The sequence below is a fragment of the Aptenodytes patagonicus genome, chromosome 1, assembly GCF_965638725.1.
Source record: "Aptenodytes patagonicus chromosome 1, bAptPat1.pri.cur, whole genome shotgun sequence".
NCBI classification, from domain to species: Eukaryota; Metazoa; Chordata; class Aves; order Sphenisciformes; family Spheniscidae; genus Aptenodytes; species Aptenodytes patagonicus.
Genome location: NC_134949.1, coordinates 124602654 through 124626439, shown reverse-complemented (window position 1 = coordinate 124626439; position 23786 = coordinate 124602654). Strand labels below are relative to the sequence as shown.

Below are 23786 nucleotides of genomic sequence, written 5' to 3'. Positions count from 1 at the left end.
AGAAAAACTGAAAACCTGAGACTTACTACAGCTTAGATCTTACTTAAAATGCCAAAAACATAGTCTTTCTCTCCTTTTCTTTTTTTTTTTTTTTTGTTTCATAGATATGAGTACTCTCTCTCCTGCAGACTCTCAGATTATTTTTTCTCTTTGTCTTGTTCAAACAATTTTTTATTTAGTGTTCTGGTAGATGCAAGTACATTAAAAAATGTTCACACGTACTCAACAGCAGTCAGTAACATTTATTTATGCTGCTTCTGTTCCTAGAAAGATTTCCTACCCTCAGAACCACCACACGCCATCCCCGCTGTTTAATATGTGAATATTTTTTCCTCCTAGTTAGAGACTGACAATGTATTTGTAATGGATTTAATACACGACTCTGTGAGCTTTGTATCTTGAGTCTGAGGGAAGTTGACAACCTTCTCTAGAATTGCTGCTTGATTTTCTGCCTGGAAAAAAACAGAGATTTTTCCATACATATTTCACAGACCAAGTGTGAATGATGAGTAAGTAACTAAAAACTATGAGAAATGTAAAACTGTATTCTACAACCCAGAGAAATAAATTCAGTTCCTCCTGCTGTTAATGCAAATTTCCTCCACGTAAGGCATCTTATACCAGAGCTACTGAGAGTGCTTTATGACATCTGAACACATTGATGAGGCATACTCACCCCTACTACTCGATAACTCTAGTGAACCCAGCTAAGGTACACCCTCAGTGAACTCTGCTCACTCCGTCTGTTGAAATACTGTATTTTAAGCTCATTCCAACTGGCACAAATTGAAATCACCTCTTGTGCCAAGCACAGGATAGTCCTCTAAAATATATTCTTAGCCATTCAAACACTGGGATCACTGCAAGGGAACACAGATTACTTGCTAGTATTCTCACCTTTAAAGCTGAGGATGAAGTCAATTTGCTTGAGATCACACTGTGCTGGGTCCTGCACAAATATAGTCACTACAGTCCCTACCCCAAGAGTTAATTCTAGAAGACAAGACAAAACAGGTGATTGGGACCAACCACCTCTCTTGGGATGGGCAAGACAGAATAATAAAAATAAACAAGATATACACTATTTTTTAGCTTTGGGACAGGGAGGCGTGAAAAGCAACTCATATAAATCTAGGCAGGTCTTATATACAGCTTGAATTTTAGTAATAAAAAAATAATGCAATAACACAGAGCATCTCATTATTAGAGGTCCTAAAGATGGGCTATTAAGCTATTTTTTTCCTTTGTTGGATGTGTGTCCAGATAGAAATGAAAGTTCCTACAGCGTTTTTCAAAAGGAAGAGCTCCAACTCCTTCCAACAATCCCTCTCCACCTAAAATAAGCTATGCTTTCAAGAGCTGAGTGTAGGCTATTGCTAAAATGAATAACACATAATGAGTGCTGCATTTGCCTACACACCATTGCCTAACAACCAGTATCTAATTCATTACTGTAAAACATTTGGGGATGTCACAAGTATGAAAGACACCATATAAAATGAAATTCTATTATTCTCATTTAATAATGTTTCAAACATAATACCATTTCCATGTAGTTTGAAAAGTAATTTAAGATATCCCAAGATAGATTATTCTAAGCTAAAATTTCAGAAGAGGTTCTTCTTTGCCTCTTGCTCATTGAATTTTCATTTAGTGATTGAATAGCTATTGCCTTAAAGGATATATCAATGAAATTACTAGGGATTTGCCGCTGAATTACTTTCAAAAGTAACAAAGCTTCACAAAAAATGTGTATGATGGATGTAATGTATTTGAGTTCTGATCCATAGTTCAGCCAGTACAGGACTGACAAAATACTATTAGAAATTTTAACCAAAGTTCTAGATTACTTGATTAGATTCCTAGCATGTCGGCGCACCTCTGTACTTGTGAACTGCCAGAAGTACAAGAGAAGGTTCAGCCATGCAGTAAACAAACAAAACAAAGGTAATGATCTCATCAATTTGTGTCAGCTGAAGCTAACAGCCATTGAAGAGGAAGTTACAGGATGTGCCCATGTCCTTCTATCAGAAAAATTACAGGAAGATCATACATTCACTTGCCCAAGAATTTTTCTTTGCAAGACAAGTGACCTAGGTACTCCATGTTTTGGTTCCCATCTGGAATTTGATGCAGTCCTCACTCTCTGCCCAGGTGAGACACTGAAAATGTTACGTCTGCACTGCCTTGTTGGCACTATTGACATCTTTTTGTGCGCCCTCTGACAGAACCCACGGCAGACTGTGCAGCATGGGAAGTCAGGCAAGGAGAGCTTTATACAAAGGTGCCTGAGTTTCTTTGGCTGAGAAGTGAAAGAGTGATGTGAAGGCCATGCTTTCTGTGTCGGCATTTAGAGCATCACATTAAACCCATGAATGTTGCAACAGCATGATAATAACTTGAGATTAAATTCCGTGCAAGACAGGACCCCATAGTCTCGAGATATTGTAGGATTGGGCAACTGTTCATTTGCCTTAAGGAAGCTTATATAAAGGAAATATCTTTAAATGTATTTGACTATTCAGTGAGAAGAAGCACCATGAGTTGGTAGTAATGTTTAAATTTCACAGCAGTGTCAAACTCGTCAAAATAAACTAAGGCCAGGCACACAGCTAAAAAGAAAAAGAAAAAAAGGAAAATGGCTCCACTAGAAAAGGAGAGTTTGCAGCTTCTTTCTTACACCCTCAGCTGAATGAAAGACCTCGCCAAAAGTGCAAAAAGTATAAAGAAGCATTTTAAATAGCCATTTTTACTAATTGATGTTAGCACGCGTCACATACCAATTTACATTTCACACGTCCCTTCCTGCATCACAACAATATCATCTATCACTCACACTTTACATGCCTACCATTTAAAATATGAAGAGCAGGGTTTCTTGCTTTTTATGCACCCAGGAAGACGGTAGCCATCTCACACAGGTATGCAAGGGTAGCACACGTTGGCACACAATCCAGTCTCTTACAAGAGCAGAGTCTGACTCTGCTGTTCCCCTGAGGTTGTGGAAGATTTGGGTTCTTGGCCACAGAACAGGTACACTATCAGCAACAGCCCATGGATTCAAACCCCTGCAGAAATCACTCCCTGCTGACTACATAGCTACAAAAAAAGATATGAGCCTCACTGTGCTGGGAGAGATGAAAAATAAGGCCTGCTTTTCTTGATGTGCTTTCTGAAGTGGCAATTCTTGTTTACCCAGTAATCTCAAGAGGGAATACTACCACAGTCTGCCCTTAAAGAGGAGTTCTGTCTTGAAATAAAACACTGTGTTGTTTGTTTACTTGTTTATTTTTTTTTAAAGAAGGCAAGTCTTACTCTGCTGTCAGTCTGTATTCAAAATCACATCTGCTGCAGTCAGGACCAAAAGTGTGTTTTAATGGTTTTTTTTCCACCCAAGTTAATCTGTTAGAACTCATTCTGTCAAAAAGGATGGAATTCCTTCTTTATCTGCCATCAAAATCCAAATTTCTTAGATGTGTTCAATTTTCTTAAAATATGTCATATTGATAAAACAGACGAGTGGAAAAATTTGCTTAGTTTCCAGAAGAACTTCATAGTGTGTATGTGTGCACGTACTAGCGATCATTAGAGAAAGGGAAAAATGCAAAATTTGAGAGAATAATTTCATACAGATTCTAAACTTCCGTGATAACAGTAGAAAAGATTAATTTTTTCAATAAAATACCTGGAAAATGGGATGTCATTTTTTAACCTGTCCTATTGAGAAATGACATTCATACAAGAGTACCTTTATCTTCTAAAGAAGGAAGATCAGAACTTCAGTAGTCCTGGTCATTTCTCTTAGGAAAAGTAAACCAAACTCTCTCAATATTTTCAAATGCAGCAATGAGTTGAATCTTGTCTGCCATTTCATGTTGTGTCTCTAATAGGGCAATTCACACAGGTGAAGTATTGTAAGCCTGAGAACCTTAGCTTTCTTTAACGTGGTATACCCAAACCGCTGCAGTGAAGATATGCAGTCTCTTTACATGTAAATGTTTCTGTGCTTAGCTGTCAGTGGTCTCAGGCCATTACTAGAGGAAACAGTACATTCTGTTAGTGCTTGCCTTTACCAGCTTCTTCAAAACAAATATTTGATCATTAGCAGAACTCAGATGCTCAAAAACTTTTAACTTTCTCATTATATATTATATTTAAGACTTTCACTTTAAAAGGAAATGACATTCTAGTCTCCTATGTCCTTATGATAAACCGCATCATTAGTGAAAAGTATTTAATAATATGCAAGAGCAAAGTATTAATATTTAAAATCACAGCTTGTTATTAGTCTAATAAATCCAGCCTTCCATCTTCAGGGCTCAACATTGATCTTCCCCAACTGTTCGTTCCTGATAAACTATAAGCTTATATTGCCATACAGGACCTTTTTTTTTTTAACTGGCACTCTTGTGTTATTTCTTTCTTCTTCATTTTTTTTCCTTTCATAGCAGTGCATGAATCTGATGCTGAATGCTACATTATCAGCATGGCTTAGGGCATTAACCTCACCACAGATTCAGGACATAACCTTAAACCTTTCTCTTAATATGAAATGCTCTAAGGGGTATGCATACAGTTGTGAAGCATTATCTGCTTGTTTCATGCATTCCAATGTTTTCTATTACTATGAAATGTGAGCTTTTTGTTAACAGAAGTCCAGCCTTCTGAAGTGCAAGTAGTAGCATATTTGGTATAGAAAGTATTTCTTTTAGATTTTTTTTGCACCAGGTAGAAGCCAGTACTGTGATAAGACAGTGATGGACAGACCTCACCTCCTCTCAAGTCATGAGATGATCCTACTCTTTTAAATAAAGCGGGGGGGGGGGTAGCTCTTGTGACAGCCTGGCACCTCTGCAGCAGGGTCTGCTCATGTCATAGCCAAATAGCATTGGAAGACTACGTCTATACTGTCAGATAACACCTGGCAGGGACCATTCTCACAGCATTCTCAGCCCGTGGCTTGCCCCAGTGCTGTTTGTTCATATAGACCCAGCCAAAGAGAGATGCTGCCATGCTGAATCCTGTCCCCAGCCATTTCAGCGGGTACTGCAGGCCACACTGTGGAAAAACCTGCACCTTGTCCCAGAGCTGAGAGGGGGCAGGGGGCATCTGTTTGGGGTTGCTGCCCATTAAAGTCATATTTTGGAGGAAGTTCTCTCTTCTGCTGAGGTTTTGGGGAAAAAAATGCTGCTTGGCTCAAGAGCTGACATCTGCACACCTATGGCCCATGAGACCCTCTCTCGCAGCCTCAACAGAGGTGGAGGCAGGCTCCCACATCCATTATTAGTAAGTGTTGACACCCGGCCCTTTTCCCTTTGGCTTTTCCAACTGGACTTGTCAGTTGTGGTTAAAACTAGTGAACATCTGGGCTGTTTGCATTTTGAAGACAGCTGTGGGGTAAGGGACAGGTAACCACCAGCTCTGCTTACCCACAGGCCTGGGACTCAGTCACCGAAGATACTTGTATAGTTTCAGGGATCATAAGGGTGAGAGCAGCCCCATTGCATCTTCTTAAAACCAGCTAATTAGAGTTTAAAGGGCTTTGAAGGGCTGAATGTTTTAATTCAGCCCAAACTCTGGCTCTGAAATCAGGAGGTTGGACCCAGCCTCCATTGCTTTGGCTGAGGCATGCTTTGGGGCATCAGTCCGTGCTAAGGGGAATTTCACCAAATCCAAGGGCTCTTGATTGACCAAGCCTTCTGTCAAAACCGGCTTAGTTACAACAGCTACAATTGTCTGAAACAGGAAACAAAATTAGATTAAAAAAATGATGCCAAAAACAAGTGACAAAGGCAAGCAGGTTTGATTGGGAGTTCCGCATGTATCAAAGAAATAAATGAAGCAGTACTTCAGTCAGTTCGTTTCAGTGTCAGACCCAGTATCATACCACTCACTCCAGCTTCCATCTGAAATTTATTTATTTCTGAATAAGTGCTTTCTTTCCTTCAGTATACCTGTTTTGTGGGATGGTCATTCTCATATCTTTTGTCAGAAAGCCCTAACATACTTGCAAATTTTAGTGCAGAGCACAAAACAGAGGAGGATTTCCTCTTCCATTATCACTTTGATCGAATAACTTGAATTACTCCAACTAGATACACACACACACAAAAATAAATACAAGTTTCACACTTCATAGTTGACACCATGCAGAGACTACAAGAAAAAAGCCCCCAGAGGTGCAGGCTATTTAGGAGTAAAGTTAAATCCCTAAATACAGTAGAAATATGTAAAGGATTAATGTCCTTCCTTCACGTTGCCACTTGCACTCAAGTGTATTTATATTTATATATATTTTATATATATATTTGTTTTTTATTTTGTCTGTTCCCCCAGGAGAAGCCCAAAAGAGAAACAGAGATGGCCAAATTGACAGAGTCGATGAGTGAGTACAAATAGGAAGTTCAACCACTTTCTTTTTCCATCTGTCCCCCTCCCTTACATAATGCCACAAAACCAGAAAATAGTGCTTGCATTCAGGGATCTCATTCAGCCCTGTCTTCACTCCTAACTTCATCATAAATCATTCCACTCCTAAAAAAAAACCAGGAATCCCCAAAACAAGGACTGCTATTTTCTTCATGCACTGTTTAAATCACCTGTATTTGGACCTAAATCCAGCAAAGCAGCTACTGCATGTTTGACTTCATGAGCCTGAGTTTTACTTAAATAGAATGTAACTACTTGTGGATTTAATGAGTGCCTAATTTACTTGATTCAGGTTAGTACATACATTCCTTCACAAGCTTAGAAAAGGTCACACTAAATGCAGTGCAATTATTAAGGATTGTCGCCTGTGCCAGCTTCATCCAACAGGAATTATGCCCAGAGACATATGTGGAAAGCTTTCCATTGATTTCACTGGTTTCTAGGAGGTGTGCATTGTCTTAAATATGTAACCAACAAGGGGTAGTTTGTACTTCTGCCATAATATGGGATCTAGATAATGGAGTAGTGCCTATAAACACTGGTAGCTGAGAGGCTCAGATTGGATAATCTATTTCTGGACAAAATATGGAGACAATTTAGGACGAAATCCTGGCAAACCACTGTCTTTCCCAAAACTTATCTAGCTCCACAGCCTATGCAAACTTAAATAAATTGACTTTAAAATGGAGAAATCTTTTACTCTGCTTAACCAGAGACTATAGAAAACCAGAAACACAGACATGCGTAAGACTGATTTACAGTATAAAGTTGTTTCCAGTTAATTTTTTCTGTTTGTGTACAGAAGAACTGTTCCTAGGGTAGCACTTACCTGCCTTTTTGCTCTCCCAGTTCACTTCACTTCCGTTTGAAATCGTTCTCTGTATCTCCTTACATATGGCATTGCAGGGCAAAGTCACCACTACTAGCTATAAAAAATGATTTCGGTATCAGAAACAATCTATTCCACAAAAAAGCACTGCAGACCTGGAAGATGCAATAGAGGCAACAGAACATCCATATAGCAAAGGCCCTATTCTTAAAGCTTCAGGCACAGATATAGGATGCAGAAGTCAACCTGAGAGCTCCTCTCCCTGTGGGGAAGAGCATTGCTAATCAATAGCAGACTGCAGGCAACGGCATAAGATACATGGCAACCTACTGTGGGTAGTTAAACTCTCATTAAAGCACTTGGAGTTCTTGCTGTGGAGGTGTGTATTGTTATCTGAATGCTGTTCTGTCTGCTTCTTCTTCTCCCCCACTGTCTGCATCTCATAAGATCTGGCAAAATTCAAGTTTCTAAGGGAGATTCATAGATGAGGTTTTCAATTTTTTGAGCTACCAACAGGATCCACATTCCTATATTTTCTGCAGTATTCATAAGTAAAAAGTATTTCTCCATGGTGCAGCAAAGTCTAGGTGGTAACAGTGGAAAGGTCAACATTACAGTTTAGCAAGACTCAAAAGGACAGTGATACTAGACCCTAGAGAAACTGTCTGCAATAAGGAATGGTATTTTTGCTCCATTAATCTCTGTAGATGTACAATGTAATTCTTAGAAACATCCTGTGACCCCATCACTTCTGGCACTACTGGATGCTGGTTAGCTGTATAATTATGTCTTGATGGATGGGTGGGAGATGGATGGAACAATGGAGGAACCTGTTATCAAAGGTGGAAGCAGATAAGTAGTATCTGTCCTATGCGTTAGGTACTTGCTGGGCTTTGCACAACCTTTCTGAAACAAGGTGAAGGAATCTCACCAAAAAGTGTTAGGGGAAAGCAAGCAGACTTTCTGAATGGTCTGAAGAGTCAGAGGAGCAGCCTCCATAAAACTTTACAACTGATCAGGAACACGAGCTCAAAAATGCACTGTGCAGTTCCTTTAGGATTCATGTTTGTCTTGTGAATTACTTTTATTTGGCTTCTTTAAGATAGCATGCTTCTTAAAAGGATTTACTGCTGCTTTGTATGAGGATTTGTTCGTACTTCATGCAAGGCTTTTATGAAATTCTCAGATTATTTCATGACCTTTTAAAATATTTTTAATAAATCACAAACTGCGTTGCAAGCTGGAAAGAAAATTCCTAGTGAACATACCACAATGCTCATTTTAAAGACAGTGCAGATTAAAAGGAAATAAATGGAATGGGGAAACAACAAGTTGGCATAGGGTGGGCCTCTGGTTTAGACTGCTGGGCCTTTTTCTTGGAAGTGAGAAAATAAAGAAAGGTCTTTGAGGCCTTAGAGGGTTTCAAAGGCCTCAAGAAATGGCTTGATCATGTTACTAATATAACAAAATTATTATTTGCCTTTCAGTTTCACCCAAGAGCTGTGCTTCTTGTCTCTTTCCTCTGTTCACGTCTTTGCACAGCTCCAGAAAAAATCAATCACCTTCCCTCCACTGCTCTATATTTTTCTCTCTATCAAAATGCTCTGATGAAGTTACCAAGCACTGCTCTCTGCCCCTTCTTCTCCATAAAGATTCTCTGGATGTTTCTGCAGTAAGAAAATCCCCGTACCTGAGGTTCACGTCACATTGCACACTAAGAGGAAGACTGAGAGAACACTGATGCAGTAGTTACGCAGTAGTTATTCCAAGTCTGTTATCTTCACCAGCAGGGATAACAGTCTGTATTTTTGTCACATTTTGTATTTCCATTCTCAGAGTATCTGTTGCATTGTAGGGAAGATTGGTAATGAAAAAAAAATGTTTTAATACTTTCTGTCCTATTTCTGTAGGACCTTTATGATGATGGAAAGATATGAGGTATCATGACAGGAGCCCTGTACTTGTGTGTGTTGAGAGAACTGTCTGCCTTGAAAGTTAAAAAAAAAAAAGTGAGAGGGAAAATCATTTTAATACAACAGTTATAGTGCAAACTAGAAAGAAATGTTGTGCTAAATTTTTGAGATAGTCCCTTAGAGCTGATATAGAAGCAGAAATGCATACCAAATAAGACCACTCTTTGCCCCAAGTTATTATTTGACAACACTTGCACAGAATTAATAGAAAGCCACCATAATTACATTGAGCCCCAGGGAGCTGTCCAAGAATTCCTTTATAATGCTTTAAAATCCATATGCATTTTGAAATTTCTTTATAGCCTGAGTTGGGCAATTTACCTCATATAATCTTAGAATACTTAAAAGCTGAGCATATAAATGAAACCAGGAACAAAATTGTTTTCCCTATGGCTTTTGTTTTCTTCTGTCCCTGTTGTTCTCATGCTTCCCATGCACTGGTGGTCATTTTTAACCCAAATGATGCCATCATCTTGCCTGTGAATAGCTAAAGCACAGCAAGCAAGGTAGGAGAGCAAATATTAAGCAGTACAGGAAGGTACTAGATGTTCAGCCTGATGTATTTGGCCAATATGAAAAATTAGTTATTCAAAGAAACATCCTGTTCGGAATGATTCAGTCCTCAGGAATGATCACCATTTTGAATACTTTGGGGAATGAGAATTATTACAAGACTTTTAGTGAGTAGCCAAACACAGTGATGCCTTGATATTACCTTAGAAAAGTCCTTTTAGGGTCCAGTGTTATGATATTGAAAGGAATTTCCTCTCTAGTTCCATCAGTTTCTCCTCCTGCTATCCAGCTAGTCAAAGTGTGCAGCATGTTCCTGACTTGCCTTGGGTGAAAGCAAGCTGTCTACATCACAGCTCCTAACTGGCATCTGTGGGATGTCTACCTTATGTCAGGGGCTAGCTGGTTGTTTCTTTTGAAACATGATGGCTCACCAGCTTGGATGGCACCTGCAAAGCTCTCCTCAGGGTCCTGATATTTCTAAAAGCCCTGCCAGAGATGTGCTCTTTGCTGTAGACCAAGTGAGAATATCAGTGTGGAGACCTGAGGTCTCCAGGTCACTGGTGTACAGACGAGTTTGTACAAACTCTTATCCCTAAGGTAATGAGGATGTCCAAGGTCTCAGCTCCAAATTATGCAGAAGCATGGATCTAGTGTGCCATATGATGGCTGCAGCATAATCAACGTGTGACATGAGCAGTGTGAACTTGCTACAGGCTAGAATCGAAAATGGGCATGGTTGGCTGCCTTAAAGCATTTAAACAGAGAAGTGACATCCAATTGAGGGGCACATCAGTAAACAGTCATGTTTGTTCTGCTACCCAGTTAAGTCACATGATATACCTGCATGAGGACAGCCAGAGGCAGAAGAGTTGGTTTAAAATAAGGATGTTCCTTCATTTGTTACAAAAATGTGTACTCCAAATGTCTGTAATTTACTTCCAAAGACAGTGAAATAATGAATACTGAGACCTTAGATGACTTCAGATAAAATCTTCTGAATTATGGATGCCATGAATTTTACTCGGGGAGGTAAAAAAAATAAAATAAAGCCAACCTGAAAGAATTTCAGGAGCAGACAAACCCTAGGAGATAATCTGGTTTGTGATGGAGTGTTTTTCCCAAAAGCTTTCTTTTTCTTGTCTCCAGCATCTGAATCTGAAGTGTCCCTATTGCACGCTCATACTTGTAGAGATGGTTTATAAAGAGAAAAATGTTTCTGCTTTGAGTTACTTAAAAGTCACGGCATTTTCAGATTTACATGTGCCAAGGTAATCTGGAATTTTTTGAGCAGTTCTCATTATTTTGAATTATTGTTTTATGACATGTAAGAAAAACACATGGTACATTACAGTAAATACATATGCAATATACTCTCTCTTGCTATAGAACATTGTGACCTTTCTACTTCAACTTTTTTTTTCCCAGTACTACACCTTTTATCTTTGCCTTTGCTCAGAAACCTAATCTTTTTACTATCACATCACGAGTTGGTGGTGCATGCATGAATGTTATCTTGTGTGAACACACCACCAGTTGTGCATACGCAGAATCACGACTTTGAAGAACTGATCCTAAAGCCTGAGTTTCCATCTCATCAGTCTAGAATACTGATTCTTCAGTCTCAGAAAGTATTTCTAAGTCCAAATATCCAGTTCAACATTTTCCACCGATACCAAGTACCATCAATTTTTTAGAAAGAGCAGATTCTTACAATGCACAATTCAAGTGCAAAAACTCCAAAGCCTTCAGAAAACTCACTCAAGAAAGACATTTGGCCATGCTTGAGGAAGTTAGAGTCATTTATTTTCAAGATACCCTGTTATCCTTTCATGGTTAGCCTTTTGATAAGGGCATGCCAAGAGTAGGATAGGAAGGCTGGTTTTCCCACAATATGTATTTTCATCATCTCTTACTTTTCAGTAAGAAAAGAGTTCTGTTGCGATAGTTATTTCTGGAGGAGTAGTTTTGTAGCAAATATTAAGCCATAGAGATAAATGTTTTATTAAGTCGAACATCTAGTTACTGTTGATTCAATACTGTATATATAGGTTGATAACATTTATTTCAAAATTAACTCCTTAAATCTTTGGTCAAATTTAAATTACAAGTAACCAGAATGTGTATTTTTATTATTATTATTAATATTAATATTGTTGTTATTATTTTGGCAGAAATTAGCTGATGCATATAATGACAAGAACAGAAAGAACTATGCCATTAACATTAAATGAAAATACAGTCTATTCTTCATGGTAAAGGTCAGGTTTTGAGAGTAGAATGAAATTCTAAAACAGGAGTTCATTATGCAAGAAAGCAAGAAGTTCTATTATTTCAGTGATGCACTATCAGGGGCTTCAAAGAACTGTGAACTTACATATGCAATAAGAAACAAAAGAAACTTGTCTTAATCAGGAAGCTGATTGACAGTATTTCCAGTCCTCAGTATACAACAATGTGAAGAGTATTTGCTTTGCATTCTCTGAGCTTTTAAGGGTCTTGTCTTTAATTTCTCTCTGTAAGTGTGAGGGACAGAAATGTTTTTTGCCAAATGAAAACCAAGACTCTCATATAGTCATATGATGCTAGAAGCTTAGATTTTTCAAAAACATATTAAATTTTGATAGCATTGCTAATATTACTCTGCTAAGCTAAAATCTCTGTGAAAATTAAACTCAAAATATCGGGGATGAGATAACCAAGAGCTGAATTATGAACAAAGTAAAAATTTCTGGTTTTCTACTTAGGAACAGTGATTACATATAGGCTACATTGTCCCGCTTCTTATTGAAACACCTTTAACAACATTTATTCTATTGAGGTTGTCATTTTCCACAGTAGGTGTGTGTTTCAATACTTCCCTTACTTTTAATGGCTCAGGATCACCCATTTCTAAAACAGAGGCTACAGTCAGTCTGAAACGATTTAAGAATTCTCAGTGCCTTTCCTTTGCATTGCTATGGTCCATGGCACAGCAAAGCTGGGTTTTTCAGTCGCATGCTTCCCAGAGCAAACACTCATCTCCTATACCAAATCTAAGTGGTCTAGACACAAAGCTATTAGACAACCACCTTCACACCTTCCCACAGCACTGCTTTCTACAGAACCCAATCCACAGTCATATTGCAATAACATCTTCTGATCAGCAGTAGGGCAGAATTGTGAATCCATGAGAGATTTGGTATGAGATACATTTAGGTATAAGACACTCTTCAGAGGGGAAATACATGCCCAGTGTTTCTGGGCATGTCCAGAATTAGTTTAAGCATGTGCAGAAATTTAATACTGAAAGCTGAAGTCACTTCATATTTTAAGTACCAGTTTTTGAGGACCTTGGTATGGGACTGAGTTGCCAAAAATGTCAGTTAGGTGGCTAAAGCCTTTTTTGAGACATTTTCTTATCATACCCTGAATAATATGGGCACGTTCACATCTGGGCCAGTTGGCATTGCATCCTTACCTGTCTATTTCCAGCTATTTGGGGCTTGGCTTCACAATTTTAATGCTCTTCTAATGCAGAGCTTTTTCTGTATTTATTTAACATGCACTTATCTCTTGCAAAGGTTAACCAACAATGGACTTCAGTTGGAGAAGTGAGCAGTGTGCAGTGCTGAAAGAAAAGCCCACACTGTATACACAAAGAGCAGGAAGTTCATATTCACTCAGGATAAAGAAGTCATTAAAAATGTCTAATCAATTGTTTTCACAGAGAGCAGATGGGTTGAATTAAATGGTGAAAAACAGGATGAATGTTTCCAAAAGCTGTAGAAAAATGTCTGACCTGGATCAGGTTTATTGAGCTATCACGCAGATAAGAGACCATAATGGATTTTATTTCTAGGAAATAAGCGTAGCATGATGAATAGCAAAGAATACTGGTCAACAGTTAAGGGAAAAACAATACAGAAAAAAAATGTATCTGAGATGTACAAGAGCAGCTGTTAAACAGGTAGTACCATAAATGTATTGGATTTTGAAACCCTTAGACTATGAAAATGAGTTGCAAAGGCGTCCAGAATCAATGAATGGTAAATATCATAGAACATGGTAGGATAAACTATTTGATGTGAAAGAGAAATACCCCATTTCATTAGAAAAAGGGCCCAGTTGCATTATTCAACATAAACAATGAGGGAGAGGTCTTATCGTGGCATTTTCGACAGATGTCTTTTAAAAGCTTTATAATCAGGTATTAAATTAATCCCTAAATCTAGACTATATTCTCCCTGTATTTTTCACGTGCCTCCATTTCTCTTCAAACATTTGACAGGGGATAACAGGGATGATATTAACCATATTACAGGCAAAATAATGCCTACAAATCAAACTCTGTCTTGTGCACAGAACACATTAATTCAAAGTGTGTTATTTCTGAACCACTGCCTGCACTCATAGCTCAGGCTTTTCTAACTTTATTTACCACTATTCCTTTTACCATAAAATATCTTGAACTACATGGAGGAGAAAACCAAAAAGACTCCAGTGAGAGTCATTGCCAACAGTAAGAGAGCTGTTAAAATATAAACCAACAAGAAGGAAGAGACCTGTAAGATCTGTCCTCCTTTGAGTCAGCGCAGCACTGTTTCCAGATGCAGGGATAGCAGTGACTGTGCAATGGGGCTGTTCTGCACCCCAACATCAGTCTATCCCAGACTTCAGCATTGCCCCCCTTGCTGTCTCAAGCCCAGGCATGTTGCACAGGCATATCTTTCTGCAGGAAAGGGAGGACACAGTTGTGTGCACCTGCTGATCCTCACTGTTAGCACTGTGCACTGCATGAAATTCTGCCATATAAAGAGAGAGTGCGCTTCTTCCTATTATCAGCCCTCCTGTAAATAATTCCCCTATCTCCCCTCTTCAAATATTTGCCAGCTTGCAGAGCCCCTTTCTAATCACCTCGTAATTAAACTGCAGAGTTAGATTTTATAGTCCACCTCAGCATTCAGGGCCTCCAGTCCTGGTTGTTCTTTGCAGAACTCCCTCCACTTTGTCATCATCATACTTTATAAGCACATTTCTTAATCCACATACCTGTAAGTGAAATAATGGAAAACAGAAAGGCTTGCACAAAAGAAAAAGAATACCAGTAGCAGCAAAAGTAGGCATGCAGCTTTTACTCACCTAATTGGCAATTAAAAAGGAATGCTTAAGAAATGTGGTGTTTCTTTCACTCTCAATACAGAAGTAGCAGCAGCAAAGTTACTTTGAGAAGCCTAGCTCTTGCATTGGCATATCCCCTTTCATCTGGAAGTCTTCCATTGAATATTGGAGTTGGAGCCCAAACTTGACTTTCTGTTCTTAGTTTGGCTTAATGACTTATGTATTCACCAAAAAAAAAAAAAAAAAAAAAAGAGGGAAAAAAAAAAAGGCAAGCTGCTAGAGTTGACCATTGTTGAGCTGAGTTAACTCATCAAAATCAATATTCATCCAAAATAAAATCCTGTGTTTCCTCAGGACAGAGACAGGTAATTTCAGCCCAACTGATGGAATGGTACCTTAGATAAATGCATTTCTCTTTACCCTTCCTGACAGCACCAACTTGTCAACAGGAGAGATAGCAAAAGACCTTGTCAGAAAACCTTAATGCCATCACATCTGAGAAAATACTTTTCATAGAGCATGCAGCCTATGAAACACATTGCCACAAAGTACTATAGAGTAGATAACGAGTTTAAAAGAATCCTGGTAGACATGAGCTAGTGGGCTACAAACATGCAGTTTAGTAGCTCAGACATTAAAATACAAGGAGTTAGAAGGAGATGACCCACTAGGAAGAAGGTTAGAAGGAAGTGATCTACTAACCAGTAAAGACTAGGCAAAAAGTTCTTCTATGGATGGTTCCACAGAAGAACTTCACATCAGTCTGCTTGAGAGATTGGTTTCTATCTCCCTTTTCATCACCTGTTAACACCACCTATTACATTACCATCACCACCACCAGCCCCACATTAGGAGTATCACTCAGCAGTTATAAGATAACTTTCCCTGTCTTCCTATAGTTGTAAGGCCGGGGACCCTTTTAATCCAGTGTCAGTATGGGCCACCTGTGTCCACCTGAGCAGTAGTAAGAGCTCTAAGCATACCTACAAAACTATTCCGGTTTGTTCCCGACACCTCAGAGATCCTATCGAATTCCCAAAGGCAAGGTAGCAGCTTACAAAGAGGCAGAAAACCCATGACACTTCTGAAGCTGAGAAAAGTCACTGGCCACTGTTACAAGGGCTTTCACTGAGCCCTGTCCTTCCCCAGCTGGGTTCTTCCTCACCCAGCTAGCGTGGGGACTGAGAGCAGTGTGGACAAAGAGACTGGAGACAAAACCTGCAATATATTTGACTTGTATAAACACATACTTTCTGCCTCATCTCCATCAAGTCAGTCAAATTTTAGTGGTCTGTAAGTGATTGGGCTCAGTCCTTGGGTGAAATTTAATTGGTTGTTTTATCTAGGAGGTCAGATCTGATGCTCCTGTCTGACTCCCCATCTGTATCCATATGTCTTCATGCAGCTCACACTTTATGCATGGAACAACATCAGGCTCCATTCTACTACAACTGATTGTGAATGACTGATACAGAGATGATTATGCTTCCAAATCATGACACTTTAAATTACCATTTTTGTTCATTCACAAGAACTAAATTCACAGAATAGTTGTCATCATCTGACATATTTATCATTGTCAAGCTGAGCCTGCTATATCTACATCGCAGGTTTCCTCTGTTGCTCCTACGAACTTACGCAATGGAGTCATGTCACGTGTCATGAAGCGTTTGCTAACCTAGCTGCAAATCAAAGGGACAGTAAATAGCATGATTACTTGTCCTAAAAAGTGGCACATTTCTGTTGAGTTTAGAAAACCTATACTTTCACTTGACAGATATAGGAGACAGTTTAAATATCTGTTCTGCTCTCTTTTCTAGTATTGTTTGAATAGTTATTTTAATGATAGGCAGAAAACATTTTCCTCTGAAACCTACTGAAATATAGGATGGTGTATTGGCACACATTTCTTATCTTTTCTGGTTTTTTTTAATAAGACAGAAAAGAACTATCTACAGACCTCCTGCTAAGTCAGTTTGTTTCCTATGGCATATTGCTCTTGCATGCGGTTGAGTGTCTTTTTGGTGATAACATTATTATTTAGGGGAGTATTACTATTTAAGGCACAAATAACTCATGCTGTTGTACTAATTTGTGGGTGAATGCTGCATATTTTTAGTATTCATTCAATCATATGTGCTGGGCTGTAATGTTTAAAAATGAATTCATGAAAAGCATGATACAAAGCCCATTAAAGTGAACAGAAAAATTCCTACTGTTTTTCTGCCTCCCTAACTTTATAAGGTGCCCATGATGTTAACATGAAAAGGAAGGAGAGAGGCTCATGAACTCATTTAAATTATTTCTTTATGTCAGTAACTTTGAACAGGTAGACCCCTGCATTAGGGTATGACCCCACTGACTGCTAGTCAGGTAGAACAGTCCACACAATGGAAAGACTGCCAGTGTCAAGGTCTTAAGTATTGTTGTGTTGCGATGTCTTGAGCTTGTGATAGGTTTTTAAAACCCGGTGTTGCCTCGGTTCGTTCTATGCCCCTACTGCAAGAGATTCTGCTCTGTTTTTGCCACATTGTTGACTGACATTTACAGAACTCCCAAAGGCTGCTGGAAAAAAAAAACCCGCTTTGCAGGTGTGAGGGCAACATTTAAAATGACCACATTTCAAAGCAGCTTGAAATGGTCTAATTTTAAAGTACGTTTCTTCAAATCAGTATAGTTTACCCTTTCTTCTCTTTTGGGGTAGACATGAAACAACCACGCAGAAACCTGTTGGCAAATAGGTGGACTGGTAGCAAAGCTTGAGTCAGGCTGTTGGCACAACTCTGTTGTTCGCTGTTCAGAAACATCTGTAGAGCTTTGTTCAAATGCCCATGAAGAACAGTCAGGGGTCCATAACTGAGAGTCCCTCCCTCTGAGATGCAGAGCCACAAGGAGAAGGAGGCAGTGGTCTCTATGGCCACTTTCACAGCTTGAATGGATGTCCAAATGGTAAACCTCCTGGCCATGAGGAGCCTGATTTGAAGCCCTGGAGAAACTTTGTTGGTGGGAGGGATTAACAGTGGGATTTAGGCTTCATTCTGTGGAATTGATTTAATGAGAGTTGGTGCGTCAAATGATTTACACATGGGCCATTTCCAGTAGGTGTCAATTCCATCCCCAAACACCCCAGTGTTTAGGAGCGGCTAGTTGACTCCCTCTGCCTCACTAGGAAAGTCCAGTTCCCCATGAAACATTTCACTCCTGCATGCTCCTATTTTGGACACCCCAACCGTAATCAAAGCCTTCTCTTCTCCCTCCTTCCCACCTCCACTTCCAAATCCTCAACAAAAGGTCTTGCAGATCTACATCTTCCCACTCAGCAGAAGAAGGCCTGGAAATGCTTCTTAAATGCTGTTCAAATTGGATTAATTTTTTTTTAAGTTGTCACATTGAATGCTCCATAATGACTCCATAATAGTATATGTTCTAGAAAACTAGGGTAAAAATCCAAGGCCTATCATTAAGCTCAATAAAGGCCTTTCCAGTAACACTTGCAAGTGTTGTTGGCTTAAATGCAGTTATCCTTTTTCCATGGCATTAAACAAACAAACAGGCGTAGCAAAATAATTTAATAATTTAAGAATAAGACGAGGCCAAAAAGCAACAAAATTATACAAAATTTATAATGTACAAGGAAAATGAGTGCTGAGAATGTGTATTTTTAACTTCAGCAGTAATGTTAGATGATAGTTTTTAATTTTCAGAAACTCTTCTCAAACTTCCTTTGGAACAGAAGAGAGGTATACCACTGTGGCAAAACCAATTTTTTTTAAAAAAGAAAATACACTGAGAAGGGGGCTGGGGGAATCTTATCTTTATCAAGAGATTATAATTTCAAATTAAGTCTGCATTGTGTGTTACTATAGAAACTCCCATTTTGTGGCATGTTTGTGGGGAAAAAGTCAAAAGTTTCAGTTTAATGAAGGCAGCTCACACATTAGCTTCCTCAGTAAAGCAAAATAAAATAGAAGTTTCTATCAGAAATTGAATAATTACCCAAAATAAGGTGAGCTAATTAAGGTCATGGGGAAGGGATATTAAATCCTGAAGTGACAATATGTCATGTTCATTTTTCAACACTAGTCCCCGCCTTACAGATTATGTATTAGATACTGCAGGAGTCTGATGGATTGAGAGGCTTGTTGCCATGGCAATATTTGCTGCTTTGCTGGTATTCCCTACAGAAAGTAAAGGGGTTTTTTTTTCTGCTCAGTTAGACAAATTGGCTATATATAGCAAGAGATGTTGGAGAACTGAAACAGCAGAATCTGGTGGGGGGAGGCTGGGGGAAGGACTGACATTTATAAGTCTTAAGGAATCACAATAGACCACATATCGGTGAGGAGTGAGGGGGCTGCTGAAAGAGGGAAAGAGAGACAGGGAGAGGGAGGGAGGGAGAGAAGGAAGGAAGGAAGGAAGGAAGGAAGGAAGGAAGGAAGGAAGGAAGGAAGGAAGGAAGGAAGGAAGGAAGGAAGGAAGGAAGGAAGGAAGGAAGGAAGGAAGGAAGGAAGGAAGGAAGGAAGGAAGGAAGGAAGGAAGGAAGGAAGGAGGAAGGGAAGACAGGCAGGAAGGCAGGAAGGAAGGAGGAAGACAGGCAAGAAGGAGAGGAGGAAGGAAGGCAAGAAGAAGGAAGAAAGAAAGGAAGGAGGAAGGGAAGGCAGGCGGGAAGGCAGGTGGGAAGGCAGGAAGGCAGGAAGGCAAGAAGGAAGGAAGGGAGGGAGGGAGGGAGGGAGGGAGGGAAAGATGCTTATGTCATACATTCATAATATATCTTGGTTTTAGGGGCAGGGAGGACAGCAAAGGAGAACAGGTAGTGTTGCCTAAGAGAAAGCTACAGCTGCTGTTGGTTTACTATGCTTGAGGTGGTTTATAGCTTCAAGGACAGCTAAGAGGTAAAAACCTCTAAAATGGAAAAAAAAAAACCAATGGAATTGCTTACCACTGAAATTGTCAGTGTAAATCACAATTTGAGCTCCAAATATAAGCCGCCTTCTTCTGTTCTTTTTTTTTTTAAATCTTTGCTCACAGCATTTTTAAAGCAAGGTGTTGATACCATTTCCATCCTCCTCTTGGCACAGTGAAAGCAAATGTGTTTCAGTCAGATGTTAGGGAGTACTGTCTCTTATGTATAGTTCAGTCTGTTGCTCGGAGGTGTGGGAAGAGTGTGACAATGTGCTTTCATTTTAATATTAGCCCATCTCAGCCAAGCATCTACGGATTACTGCAAAGGAAAAAAAGGACTGTTTTGTTTCTTTGTCTTTTCCACTCCTATCCCTTTTATATGCAGAAATGCACCAAGCAATCTATAGTATTTTCCCTGAGGCTTAGAAAGACACTATTCCAATAAGACTGACCAGGCAGCTCTAACTGTCTTCAGTGCTAATTCACTTGCCGTACCCCTATCCACTGTTTCTTCCTCCTTTTCATGCCAGTCATCCATTACAGTTTTTAATTTTTAGAGTATCAGACACATACACTGACCTGTGCGAAAGACAATCTGTGGCAAATCATTAACACAGCTCTTGTACCAGATTGTTCACACTTTCAAGAAAGAAGAGCGCAACGAGGAATATGTACTTCAGTGACCACGACTGACTGGCAATTTCATGACTATGGGACATCCTGAGGAAACGCACTTTTAAAGGATGCAGGGTGAATAGGCAGAGAAGAGAAGAGTAGGTCTATAACCAGGATCTGATTTCTTGTGCTTTCTGAAAGGCAGAAGAACCTTCAATTTAATAACAGAAAGAAAAAGTGCTAACAGAGAGACAGAAAAAACTGGGAACACAACTGCAACAGTGAATAGCAGAGGGGGTGTGTGAGAGTAGATGTGTGCAGAGGGGAGGAAGGGGAAACCTTAGCAGTAGATTTACAGACTGTATTTCAGTCTATGTATATTATACAGAGTGTGTATTACAGCAGTTTTAGTGATGTGATTAGATAGAAAAGACATACATACAAGATCATTATAAAAACACTTAACCAAGCAGTGAAGAAGTGAGGGAAAACCAGGGGAATTAAAGATGATACTGAAATGATGAAATGCTATGGAGACAGAAATAACAGAGCCCTCTGTTCACACCAATAACTAGAACTGGGAATGAAGACAAGAGAGGTTTTTTGGAAGGGAGGAGGAGAGTAAGAAATCCTTTCTTAGACATATTAACATTCAGCTGTCAGATAGACCTTAAGAAAATTAAACTAGAAATCCGAGAATTAATTACAGTTCAACCAAAACAGAGAAAAGTTGGGAGAGAGGAAGAAAAAGTGAGAATCTTAATATCCTATTTTCACATGTATAACCTCATAAAATCCACACCTCTTTGAAAGTACAGGTACTAGCAGACAAGTCCTCACATAACTCACAGTTCAAAACCACCATGCAGAGGGGTGGGGGACAATGAACAGGGATCAGAAGTAGAGAGACTATTGGGACAGAGGGATCAGGCTAATGGGAGTGGGGCGAAGTGAGCAATGATGGCAGGGATGGAGGTTAGCTTTCACTCCTATCACCAGTAGATGTATATAAACCACACAGTTGTTGAATCAGAGATTGCTGGGGAAGGAGGACTTGCCTTTGGGTTTTTTGGTTGGTTTTGGTTTGTTTGGGGTCTTGTGTTTGGGTTGGGTTTGGTTTGGTTTGGTTTGGTTTGGTTTGGTTTGGTTTGGTTTGGTTTGGCTTGGTTTGGCTTGGTTTGGTTTGTTTTTCTGAGGGGAAGGCTGTTTCTTTACCAATAACCCACACAAATGAAAAAATGCAATATGTCATGGAAGAAGGCATAGTAGAATCATCAGGAATGAATGAGAGTTTGTTAAAAAAGGAAGAAACTTAAAGAAGCTCAAAAATGGCTGAGATCCAAAGAGAAAGAGCAAGGGACCTGAGAGTCAGAAAGAGAAGAGTGCAGAAAATCCATTACAGATCTACCAAAGCATAGAAGAGATCGATGAAATCTTTTACTAGAACAAACAAATGAAAGAGGCTATTAGCAAATGGAGCAGGAGCACTTTTGGAGGAGTAGCTCACGTGAATTGTTTTATAGGTGTGACAGAACAAGACAGAGAATTAGGGCTGTCTGAGGTAGACTGTGTCCCTTTGGAAATCCTTAGCCACAGTGTGTCTCTCCATGATCAACACTTAGCATTTCAGAAGTATTAACTACCTAATCATCATAATGTTGCTGAGACTTACCACTGGGGACAAAACCGTGTGTCCCACAAAACCATACTGTGCCATTCCTGACATCTGGCTATGAAGCCAATGGGACATTGTGCTTAAATAAATGCCAGCTGTACACCTGTATATACAAGAAGGTTGATATGCTTAGGCACGAACAGTGAGGATCTTAAGTTTCCACACAGGGCTGTAAGTTACCCTGCCAAGATTTTCAATAGAAAATGTAAAAAAATTGACCAGAACAAAGATCTGGATGGGATACATAGTATCAGGCATTCCCAAGGTGGCAACAGAACAACAGATGTGGTGTTTCAGCTTTTGTCTCCCACCAGCAGTGGGGAAGCTATTAGAGAAGCGTCTGTTATTGATTCACGCTGCTTAGAATCCATTTATACTGGCTGGTTTTGGAGCCATTATAATTTACAGTCTGTCATGTAAATTGTTCTTGGTCTGTGAAATATTGATCTATTAGATAGACAGGACATGCATGTACACTGAACACATGGACTCAAAATCCTTGGGGATTTTGCTTTTTAAACCACGGATTATTGCCCATGTTCACTAACTAATTCTACAAACAGCTCAATAATTTCAGGCTTTAATATCCTCCTCAACTCTCTTCCCACATAACTAAAGGTAATATTTGATGTACTAGGGATTAAAGACCTGACTTTTTTTTCGTTTAAAATAAAGTAATTTTCATGTGTACAAAGTATTTCTTAAATATCTAAATGGAGATATATACACACACATATATGCACAGAATTGTGTGTATATAAATGTATATGTATCTTACACAACCTTTGGTTAGATTGGAGGAGGTGGTGACGGACTGAATTCTTGGGTGAGAATTTGTTTTGGCTTTAAACTTTACACTGCCAGTAACATAAGAGAAACTATGTACAGCTGATCTGTAAATGACGGTGACATATGAGAGTAGCAGGGAAAAAGCAGTTATGTCCACACATATTCTGTGCCCATCAGTCTGCAGTGAAAGGCTTGAAGCAGCTGTGGTTTCAGAGCATCCTCAAGCTCAGAAGTGCCAGTACTAACATGCCCAAGTCACACCACTTGCTCCTGGGTTGTCCCATGGGACTTTCAACATGGTGTCCAAGTTCATTTGCAGACAATGAAGGAAGTTATTTCTGTCTCCACCTTGCAGACAGAAACCGAGATGGGAACTCAGAATTACCTGCCAAAGGTCACTAAAGGAACCAGAGGCAAGGGCTACAACTAACGATGTCCCGAGCCCCAGTCCATTTGTATCCCAGTAGGCCTTCTGCCAAAGGTGCTAAGCCTCAGCAATGTCAGGTGCAAAGGCTTTGTAACCGAGACTAAAACGAGAATCTCCAGATCTCAGCTGAGCACCCAGGAAATTAAGTGTGTGGTTCTAATGACAGCCAACCACAACTTTAATTAAGTATTTCTGTAAGCTTTCAAAAAGGACAACTAAACGAGAGTTAGGGACCAAGAACTAAATGGTCGTCTAATCACAAGGTCATTGTTTATACATCTGTGAATTTTATGGGTGAAAGAGAAATTAGATGTACAACCAGACACCTTTTTCACTGCATATCCCTGATTCACACACTAAACATCACTCCTTCTGCAGATGGCAATTTCCCAAAGAAAAAGAAAACACAATTAGAGACCATATTATAAGTACTCATGTCATAATTTTGCTAACATTGTGGCTTCAAAAAGATCTTTTAATACAGTTATTTTTGCATACCAGCTCTTCTTTTTAAAAGGAAGAGGAAGCTACCTGTCA

At 39.3% G+C, this 23786-nt stretch overlaps 1 protein-coding gene across 3 annotated transcripts in view; it reads left to right on the top strand.

Annotated features, from left to right (window-relative positions):
- Window positions 1–23786, top strand: part of KCNJ6 (potassium inwardly rectifying channel subfamily J member 6) — a 168553-nt gene that overhangs the window by 42867 nt on the left and 101900 nt on the right. For 2 of the 3 annotated variants that reach the window (XM_076354021.1, XM_076354032.1), the window contains exon 2: window positions 6337–6385. The exons of the other annotated variant lie outside the window; for it this stretch is intronic. In XM_076354021.1, the coding sequence (XP_076210136.1) occupies window positions 6361–6385 (25 nt within the window). In that variant the 5' untranslated portion in view covers window positions 6337–6360. The remainder of the gene's footprint in view (window positions 1–6336; window positions 6386–23786) is intronic. 3 annotated transcript variants of the gene reach the window in all.